This window comes from Macrosteles quadrilineatus, unplaced genomic scaffold, assembly GCF_028750875.1.
Source record: "Macrosteles quadrilineatus isolate MER2022 unplaced genomic scaffold, UCM_ALF_1.0 Scaffold_4__1_contigs__length_99947679, whole genome shotgun sequence".
NCBI classification, from domain to species: Eukaryota; Metazoa; Arthropoda; class Insecta; order Hemiptera; family Cicadellidae; genus Macrosteles; species Macrosteles quadrilineatus.
This window is the reverse complement of record NW_026542597.1, coordinates 91441277-91452404: the sequence shown is the minus strand read 5'-3', so window position 1 is coordinate 91452404 and position 11128 is coordinate 91441277. Positions and strand designations below refer to the sequence as shown.

The 11128-nt window shown below is 36.2% G+C and overlaps 1 protein-coding gene across 1 annotated transcript; it reads right to left on the bottom strand.

Annotated features, from left to right (window-relative positions):
• Window positions 1-1445: 1445 nt before the first annotated feature.
• On the bottom strand, window positions 1446-11059 carry LOC128992678 (alpha-soluble NSF attachment protein-like). The gene is made up of 6 exons (XM_054416377.1): window positions 10857-11059; window positions 8214-8410; window positions 7083-7216; window positions 5773-5904; window positions 5043-5216; window positions 1446-3516 (listed from the first exon to the last, which is right to left on the bottom strand). Exons 1-6 carry the CDS (start codon window positions 10946-10948, stop codon window positions 3367-3369), a joined length of 879 nt encoding a protein of 292 aa, XP_054272352.1. The 5' UTR covers window positions 10949-11059; the 3' UTR covers window positions 1446-3366.
• Window positions 11060-11128: the final 69 nt, after the last annotated feature.

Genomic DNA, 11128 nt, shown 5'->3' with positions numbered 1-11128 from the left:
CTACCTACTCACTAGACTTCAAGTATTAATACTTAATACTTTTTATTAGTATTCTAATACCAAGGATAATGAGAAAAATATGAATCCAAATTCTTATAAGACAAGCCAGTGGAGGTGGGGTGTGGGGGCTATTATAGGGGCTAAGGGGCTAGGAGAAGGGCTATGTTACTGTTTGGTCTAAAGCAGCCAGAGGTGATGAACCAGACGCTAACATGGGCAAAAGCTCCTGCACCTAGTCAAGGACACAGGCATATACTTACCCAGTTAGTGGCAAGTTGGATGCACAATAAGCTTCGGAGTGCTTGGACCACGAGTCCACCACTCTCACAATACAATTTTAGCATTTTTGCTCAAACAAATTTCATACCAGGAGCCTATACCCTGCTGAACAACCATTTGTTTTAGGCGGGCCTTCTCCATTAAGCTCTAACAAAGACTGGTGAACTCCTCATGAACATCAGACTTGTCCTGATGGAATGTAGGTAAATTTATTATTCAAACATTGGTCACATCCAGGCAGGATATGAATCCTCGTTCTATGGTGTTGCTTATAACCAGGGTAACACCTAATCTCTCGATGAGCAATGAATTACAACCAAACCTAATGGTATCCAATATGACACCCAATGTCATTGAACAACTTTCTGTTTTTATCTGGTTTGTTGAGTCATGCTCAAATAAATTTTTTCTGTTCACAAAAGGACCTGTAGTTGATAATTATTGTACAAATTAAACAATCCTGGCCAGACAGCTTGCATATTGTCTTGGCTTGTAACATTTTGTTTGCTGAACTAGAATAGTCCAGCAATTTCTAGGAGTGTCCAGCAAGTCCAGCCAGTCTGGGTAGGAGTGGTTGTATCATAGATAAAACATACTCCCTTAGTAGATTTCTTATCCTTATGGAACAGCTGAAGACAATTTTATTATTAGTTCATGTACGGTTTATGTAGAGGTCGTGTTTTGTTTACAATTTGTTTCCCGTTATTACAGCCATTTAAAACCTCGTTTAACCAAATAATACGATCTAATCATAAACAATAACTTGTCCCCTAGTTATATAACCAAACAGTTAAGCACAAATCAAGAAATTAACCCTAAAATAATGGAAATAAAGTGTCATCGACACTAGTGCCTTTGTGTCACATGAACTAGACACGAAAAACGTGCTTCAAAATTTACAATGGGATGAGAAGTCTACTTGTGTTGGTTAGTCTATGGTTGTATCAAGTACTCGCCTTCATATCTGAAGGTCACTGGTTTGATTCCAAGCAAGGTTGTTTCTGGACCCAGATGCAAGATACCGTTGGGCTATCAATTGATTATGTTCATTTTTATAGTAAGGTTTTGAACTATTCAGTTACAAAAATGGTAAAAAATTAAAAAGGCGATACAAATACATCAATCCAGTTTTCAAAGAGTAAACAGGGGGAAAATTCAAACGGCTGTGATAATTAGAGATTTGCCAGTATTTTTATTACTGAATTTCAAGCTCACCAACCACTAATATAAATATGACCTGTTTATACAATGCTGGCAAGATTTACCTGTACAAAGTATAACCATACAAACAAGTAACGAAAAACATTTTATTACTATTCCGATAACTGACTATATACATGGAATAACTATACAATTATTTGAATCAACACAGTGCAAGTCCTATTATCTAATCTAAACACATTTAGGAGTCGTAGATAAGTTATACTGTAGTTTATGGAAAATAAATGAAATCGATAAAAAAATATTAACCGTAATATTTGGTTAGGAATGTTATAAAAGATATTCTCGAGCAGTGCAAGATGATAAAAGCAATCACACCTCGAGATTTACTTTGCTACAATACGTGCTTAGTTTAAAAAGTGTATATTTTTACAGTGGGGGCTGGTGACTTGGTTAATGAAACAGTTACGCAAGATTATCTTTGAGGTGTAAGCCTTATTACTGTATTGTATGCGGAGGATTGGGTGCTTCACTCACGGCACTTCAATCTTGAATATTTGTAAGTTACTGAAACCAAACTATACCTTTAATTGGAAAAAAAGATTCAACACTGGCCGAGAAATTATCTTCCATTGAATTTTTACAGATTATTGTTCTTAAACATTTAGTACTTGTGAAAAAAATACTTTGAAGGACATTTCAGAGTTTTTCCAATAAGCAAAATTGATGAAAGATAACAAAATGATTGCAGTTCGTAACTAATGAAAGACAACACATTGTAAAACAACAAAGAGTAGGTTTACATTAAAAATAAATTGCACACCGGTTTTCAAACAGGTTGGCTAAAACGGCACACGTTTCAAAAATAGTTTTATCAACACCTCTTTTGCACACTCTCTTTTATACAATAACTTTAGTGAAAAGTAATTAAGAATGCATCCACAACTAGGCTTGGCCTTGGTTGGTTAACAAATGTTGTTATTCAACCTTCAAGTTGAAACAAAATGTATAATTCCAGACTCATTAAAAAAATCCAAAACAACAACTGCACTTCTACAGGTAAATTGTGTTATCCAGATAAAAATTTGATTTAACAACTAGAAAATTTACTGAACTGATTTGAAACCAAACTGATTATGTGAGTTTAAGATTACGCTATAAATCAGATACACTCCTTTACATGAACTGTAAAAGTTGTGCGGAACAAAGTGAAGCCTGAGATTCAAAACATTATCGTAACACTGAGTTTAAGGCTTAAGAACCTAGGATTCATCTGTTTTTGATCCCCCTCATTCCACACAAACTCAATATTCGACTATAACCATCGTAATCATAAAGCGTAGGAGTTCAATTCAGCTCTGTGAGACAATATTTCTAATTTTTCCGGTTAACCCCTTCAATGCAGAATACTGCATTCATGCAATTTCCTAACAAAATATAATACACTTTATACAAAATTCTAAAGCAATAAATTTCTGAATTAAAACATAACAGAGTAAAACTCAGCAAAAACAGTCATTACACCTTGGCCATAAACGAAAAGTCAAACAAAAATCACACTAAATCGACCCCTCTACCATTTACAAAGTTTGAAAATAGCCCAGTTGGTTTTTATGCCTTGTTTAACTTAAGATTTTCATAAAATATGGTTTTCAAATCATAATTTCTCACGTATTAACAACTTACAGTAACAATATTGTAATTTTCACAAGTCGCTTTTAAGTCACTTACGCTAAACATGCTTAGTTAAACTTTAACGAATACAGCGAGAAAGTTAAATTTCCGTAGCCGATGGTGTACAGTGCCCGTTGTGAAATGTACAGTTGAGACCGATGGCGTAGGATCTATTGTTTTACAAAAAAATATGATCGGTTTTAAAACAACGTGACATGCGCTTAGACTACAAGCATCAGACGCTGAGGTGGGTTAACGTAGGTCGGGGTTGTCGTTGACTTGTTTCTTGATACGAAGGAGGATCGTGGTGTACCACTGATCTAGCCGGGAGATGGAATCGTAATCCTTCACGGCTTCTGTGAATCCGTCAGCATTCTGCTCCTCTACGTGGTCAATCAGCACCTGTGGAGAGTGAGAAACGCAATAATATATTATGTTTTTTTGGAGGAAATAGCACTTGGCAGGATTCTGTAAGAGCAGCTTAGGAATACATAAAGGGAGAAGGATTGGACACACAAATAGCACATAGTAGAGTCCCATAAGTCTAAGCTAACAGTACCAAATCCTGTTTGCATTAGCAGACTTTTATACGTGAAGATGTACATAGTTATAATACCAGAAACAAAAGTCTGGTTGATTTGCCGCAGTGTAGACTACTCAACTGTCAAAAGTAATTTTGTGTCAGAAATTAGGTTTTTTTAACAACCTGTATTGTGAATCAAGATCACTTCCTTTTAAGGTTTTCAAAAAGAAACTGTCTGTCTGGCTTTCTGCAAACCCCTTTTACTGTACCAAAGAATTTTTTAAACATGGAAATATAGTTTTACAAGTCATTAATTTTGCAGATTCATTAAACTTTTTTTATCTTTGTTGATTATTATTAGAATTCCATTCAGTATTATTTTTCATTGTCATCTTTTAGTTGTTAAAAATTCTATCTCAGTTATCAATCATTTACACTGTGTATGTCTATTGTTCGTAGTTTTCATGTTTATAATTAATTTGTTGCAGCCAATCTCAATCTGTGATATTAATTTATATCTACTGTGATGTTATTCTGTGTAGTTTAAGAAGTCTGAAAAATGTTATTTATATCCTCAGAACTAAATTAAAATATTAGGCCTATAGCATGCCATGTTGTCTATTGTCAACTACAATGTAGCCAAAATTAGGACGTAGTTATTTTTGTCGAAATCAATCACAATGTTGTATTGTTTAAAGATGGAATAAATGACTATTCATTGACTATAAAATAAGCAGACTTATTTAATACTATCAAATCAAAGTATTAATGCCGAAAAAGGTGTGATTGTGGTTTTTGTTTAGCTGCAATCACAAAAGATGTTTGCATTAAGGCCACCATCAGATAACATCACGAGAGATGATGATGACAGCATATGTTGAAGATGAAAAAAGTCGCCGTAATCAATAGAGACAACGTTAAGTATATTACCACTTTTGGCGACAATCATGGTATCACTGAATTCCCCAACATTTGTCGGGATATTGCTAAGTTGGCGTTCCAATCATCATCACTTGATTCTAGGAAATTTTGGGCAACATTGCTGATATCGCCAACATTTTTGACAAAATCAAAAGTCTTTCTGACATTTGCGTCAAAATCAATAGGTACCTTTTCTAACATTCTTGAAACATTCTTTAGGATCTTCAACAACCCTATGGTTGTTACTTACATCGCTAACAGCACATCGAACTTGCCAACTTTGGCGAGGTTTGTGGCAACATTGCAAGCTTTTCCAGCTTTAAATCGATATCGCTAAAAAAATTAAATAACTTCTGAACTTAAGTTTGCGATAGTCGCAATTTGAAAAAGCAGGGTTTGGCATAGTGCAAACAAATTTAGCTCAAAAATAATATTTTGGTTTTGTGACATTTTGACGTTGTGCAACACTGAACATTATTGTTACCTTGAGTAGTTTGTACTCCCTGGAGTCCTGGAAGGCGGGGTAGAGCTCGACATAGCGCTCCAGAGCGTGCTGCGCATTCAGCATGTCAACACACAAGTGACACAGAGCTGCTCGGAAAAAGTACTCCTTCGCGCTGTACTTCAACAGCGAGCTTTCCAGCGAATTGGACGCTACCTGCGATGGACAAACATATTTTTGTGTAAACTAGAATAAATTGTCTATTTGTCTATTTCTAGCTTTGGTTTTAAGTGTTTGGTGTGTGGGAATAGTAGGTTGTATGGGAATTGCCTAGCAGGACCACAATAGGGAATTCTCTCTCATGGCACAAGCACAAGAAACACAAAATCAGCTATAATGGGACCTAACCTATTTATACTGAAAGCTGGATAGTAAATAGATTATAACTTATTCAAGAAACTATAATAATGCTTTGTTAAAATACAATATGTAAGTTTTGGGAAACAAGATTAACCCAAGCCTGATAAAAAATATCAGTAGCCTGGATTTGAGGTAGTAGGCCTACTGGTTGGAGTTTCACTACTTCAAACATGGGTTTGTTAGGTTTGAGTCTTCACTGTATCTAGTGCAATACGAAATGGCCGCCAGCAGCACACAATCCTTTTAAGAAGTGCTACCACCATTATTCATTACACCTTACTGGCTTAAAATCTACACAGCTGATTTGTTTTACAGTAACTTGTGTTGCACAACCTATAAAATCCATACTTACAGTTTCGTATATTTTTATAGCCTTCTCGTAGTTCTCCAGCTGTGCGGCGTATTGGGCCACTTTAAGCATACACTTGTTGGCCGAACTATTGCTTTCCTCCCCCTTGAAGTAGTCGGCTGCTTGCTCGTAATGCTGCAACAAGTTCAACTTTAATTTTACAAATGTCGACCTTAAAGATGATATTTATAATAGAAGAAGAATTTTGTAGGTATATTCGCTAAAGCAAGGCCATTTGCATGGGCACGACCGCAAGGGGTTTTAAGTTTGCGGGGACGCAAGGAAGAGAAAAATCCCCTGTACGGAAGTGGGGAGCAATTATCTCTCGAGCCCATAGTGTGTCACATGTGTAGGCCTACACCTCAGGCCTGTGAAAAATCAAATTACATTAGACACACAATTTGTTTAATACTGTTTGGTCCAGAAAGCCATAATTTTTGTGCTAAAAGAAAAGTGCCAGTTTGTCAACAGCCTCATGAAAAAAGTTACAGGCTGTCCATCTTATTTACATGTACGATGTTATTTAAAAAGGGGATTTTTCTCTTTCTTGCGCCCATTAATTATTAAAAACAATTTTTCTCATGTCTTTTGAAGATTCTGTAGCTTAATACTAAATTGTACAGTAAAAACCTTATCAATTTTACTACTTTTTCAGATTAAATGCAAGTGCCATTTTTATATAAGACTGTAGAACCACTCTTTGACAATTATTAAATATCCAAAAAAATTGCTAAATGTTATGTTTAATTTAAAAACTGAGAGTTTTCAGTTTTGTCAATTTAAATGTCAATCAATACCTTAGTAGGATTATGTTATAAGACGAAGTGATGACTCAACAATTGATAGACTTAGCGATGACTAATAATGTGATAACAGCTATCTTTGGATAAGAAGCAAACAGTGACAGCAAAAATTCTAAACAACATGTCCTGCATATTTGGAGGTTAGCTTAGAATGACTAAATATCACTGTTGTGCTAAACCTCTATGTAAGATAAATGTTCCAACCGTCTAAAGCTTAGGCGAGGAGAGAACCTCAGACAAGTCATGTGTGCGGCTCATGACTGCATCGGAGCTAGTTGGGAGGGACAAGCTAATGAGATAGGTGGATTGCTTATTAGCTGTAAATCTGAGCAGGCATTTTGCTGGCATTTATCTTCTATCCTCACCAAGCAAATGTCCACCAAAGACTTATTTTATTAGAATTGAGTTTTGTGTTTATAAGATGAGAAAAAATGAAAAAATAGACAAAGTTAAGCTTAGTTAAAAAAGTAAAACTTATTTATTTCTACAACAAATGCCAAAATTAATCACCTGTACAGCCCGGTCGAGGTCGACCGCTTCTGTTTCGTACATCTCTGCGATGGTCTGGTGGTGCTTGGCGGCCATTGTAAACCTTCCCATGTCAGTGTAGATCTCGATTGCCTTCAGCAGACAGTTGACGGCCTCTGATTGGGCAAAAACAACAGTGTAATAAACTACTTATAAGAATATTTTGAAATAATACTTGAATCTACAGCGGCGACATTGAATGTCCGAGTAATTGATTTATGATGGAAAATTGATTTTGGCTAGGCCTAGTACATTTTTATTTGGTATTTGGGCAACTAAACTCTACATGAAATAACAGTTAAGACTCCTCAAATTAGGCCTAGCTTTTCTTTTTGAATTTTGAAACAGAGGCGTAAAACAGAATTTGTACTATAGGTATAGCATAGGAAAAAAATCATAAAAATGCTGATCCCTGTAGGCATTTGGTAGAAGCTCTAATTAAAAAATGCAACCTCAATAGAATGCTTAGAAACGATGGATGGACATTTTAATGTCATCTGTAAGAACATTGTGTTAATCTCTTTTCTCCTTATTTTATTATTTTTGCTACTTCATTTACCCTTTAGTAGCATCAACTCAGCCCATAAGCTGAGCTGGCCAGTCTATGTACTTTTTAAATCTTAAAGTATGTCTTTGTTCGTTTGAATGTGTATGTTCAATGTTCAACCACCTGGTGATTTAAGTTTAGACTTAAAAAACTACAGTTTTTTTGAGGTTGGCATCCTTTTTAATGTTAAATTTGCCTGTCCACAAAACCTGTGAGTAAATTAAGTCTTGCAAAACCAGAAGGTGCAATAATGAGGAGTTGACCATAGCCTACTAAAATATTTTAAATTAAGAAACCGTGACATGAATCCAAGACATCGCTGCCATGGGTTCACAGTCCACTGTAGGGTTGCCACCTTTGCGTGGGGGAAAAATCGGGATGGGGCCCCCTCACCCTGGATTAACATGGGTATACATGCACAAGGGACCGAAAACAGGACGGGTGGCAATCCTGGTCCACTGTGCTACCGACTGAACCACCAACTCACCTCTTAAGGTGTCTTAAGGACAAAATAAACTTGACAGAGGTAAAATCTATATTCATTGTTTTCTGTTAACCTAACTTACCGTTAGGATCAGACTTCTTATAGCAGTTGGCGGCGTCCACAAAGTTTGTAGCAGCGTCGTGTCGGCTGCCCGCCTTAGAGTGCAAGGCTGCGGCCTCACAGAAGGCGTTGCCTGCCTGACCCCACTTCTTGGCCATCTTGAACATGTTCGCTGCCCGTTGGTAGCATTCAACTGCCTCCTCCACCTTTGATGATCCACTGAAATTTGGAAGTAAGATAAATTATACTATAAAAATATGATTAAATCAGAAATCAATTTCACATTGACAAGAATTTCAAGTTGTGTATCAAATGGTAATTATTGAGTGCTAATGTTTAGTGACACTGTTAATTGTTGACTATTTAAACTACTCGGTTCATTATAGGCCTAACCTAAATTTTACCTTCCTGATCGAACCTAACTTCAAAACGCTTACTGTAATACAGCCCCGAATTCCCATAAATCCCATACTGACATCCTCACATGACTAAATAAGACATAGGCTATATGTATTTAATCTGTCAATCCTATCTATATATTCATTTGAGATGCAGATGCCACCCTATGTGCGTATTTTAACCCAAATATGAGTGAAGGATGAGTGTTGAATTGGAGTGTGATGTCTTGCTTTGTTACCCACTAAGACCAGGTGTTTCATTATTCAGGACCATTTATTGGAAGCCCAATGATAAAGGAAAGCTGGGTCAAGTTTCAAACCATCAAACAGCTACACACTTTTCACAGGATCGACTGAATATCCCCTGTATATATATATTGTTTTTAGATTGTTTAAAAGTTTTTTTGATAGATTGTTTTTTATTTATAGTTTAGGCCTAAGTAGGATAATGACAAGGAGTCGTTTTAAAGCAGAATTGTACAAATCTGAAAGACGCTTGCTGAATAAATAGGCCTACCATTTATTATTATGATTATATTTGAGAAATGATTTCCCCTAACAATAAGTATTTGATTTAAAAAAATAAGTAATGGTATTTGTATTTAGGAGGTGAGTTAAGACTATAAAATACAATCGGCCTAGGCCTTTCAAAATTTAAATTCACGAAGGGGCATTTGAACTTAAGATCCAACACATAACTTAAGTAAAGTTAGCCTACCAATTTGAGTACAGTAGGCTTAAGCTAGATTATCCAACTCATATTTCATCCAATTTCATCCAACTCAATATAATGACATTAATCTCACTCTATATCTGCGAAACCATAATCCTTACCATCCGATCCAATCCCAACCTAAGACAATCACAGCACAACCACAACACCAGAAGTAAAACAAACATAGACATACCTCAACACAGACTTAAAAAAACAAACAACACACCCACATACTCTGGATCAATGTACAATCAATTACCCCAACACCTAAAATCAAACACACCCAATTTTGAAAAAAAAAATAAAATTGTATCTAACTGCAAGGCCGTACGACTCAATAAAAGAATACATAAAGGAGCACGCATACATAAAACATAAATACATAAATACACGAAACCTGAACACAGAAAACCCCGAAAAAGGAAGAAAGTTGACGACTCCCCGATCACACGATTGTGGCGAGGATACCGGAAGGAAGTAAGTAAGTAAGTAGAATCAGTTCGGTTTCAGGCCAGGCCGCAGCATAATAGATGCAGTGTACTCTTTAACTAGGCTAAGCCTATTTTTAGTCGTTTGAAAGTGGCGGTTTTGCTAGGGCCACCCTGTGTGACCTTAGCAAGGCCTTTGACACTATTGCCCGTGAAACTTTATTTAAAAAGTTGAATTTCTATGGTTTGAATGAAAAAAGCCTCGATTTGCTGAAAAAAGCCTTGATTTGCTGAGGTCCTATCTGGCCAAGCCTGGGCAGCTGGTGTCCCTGAATGGTAAAATCTCAAGTAGCCTATCAAAAACATAACACATGGCGTTCCACAGACCTCTGTACTCGGGCCCCTGCTTTTCAATATAATGATTAAAGACCCCCCCATGTGCCTTTGGTAGGCCTAATGGTGTTGTTTGCTATGCAGACGACACTACAATTTTTGAAGCTAGAAATAGTGCTGTAGAGTTGAACTTATTTTTAAAACAATATCTAAGTTAAATGATGCATCTACCTGGTTCCGGGCAAACTATCTCTTTTTGAATCAAGAAAAAACCCAATCTATTGTTTTCAGTCTCCGAAACATTGAGCATGAGGTGACAAGCGACTAAATAAGATAAGTTATTAATTGGTGAAGAGTTGATTGTTATGATATTTTGCTTATTGAATATTTTTTAGAAGAAAAACAGAATATGCTAAGAAATTTTAAGAGAGGCCTAACCCATAAATTTGCTCTTACTGATGTTAAAAACAAATTGTTAGAAACTTAACATTAGGAATAAGCTAGGACTATCCTAAAAGAATGAACATAGGCCTACTAGACCTCTAGAGCAACAAAAGTTATAGGATCATCAGATCAATTTCTGCTTCTTTTGCTACAACCTGACAACAACTATTTTTGTGAAAAGTAAGAAGTAGGCTAAACATACTTTTCCACAAGAACTTTTAGAATATGCAAGTTGTTATCATTACTAGTGTAAAGAAACGGTTTATGAAGTTTTCGATTACACAGGGAGGACATTGCCCGATCGATGGAGGTAGATGTCTACAGATTTGGATTTCTATTCAACTTACCCAAAGAGTTGCCCGAAAAATCCTTTGGATGAAGTCAGTTTCTTCTCTGCTTCAGCCATGAGCTGCATAGCTTTGGCTTCGTTATCAGCCATGGTTAATTGCAGGATTTATTACAACAAATCACAAGAATTTCATGCAAATATTGCTGTGTAACTTATTGACAAAATGTTTATCGTTCTCTCCACGAGATGGTAAACTGTCATTTCCATTTGTGCGCATGCGTCATGCGTAAGCAATTGTCAGATGAGATAGCAGACAGCCGTCATTTTAAA

Coding starts and splice junctions, on each gene's coding strand:
- LOC128992678 (XM_054416377.1), bottom strand. CDS start 10,948: ATGGCTGATAACGAAGCCAAAGCTATGCAGCTCATGGCTGAAGCAGAG. Junction 5,217..5,772: donor CTATAAAAATATACGAAACT/GTAAGTATGGAT, acceptor TGTCCATCGCAG/GTAGCGTCCAATTCGCTGGA. Junction 3,517..5,042: donor GGGAGTACAAACTACTCAAG/GTAACAATAATG, acceptor CACTCTCCACAG/GTGCTGATTGACCACGTAGA.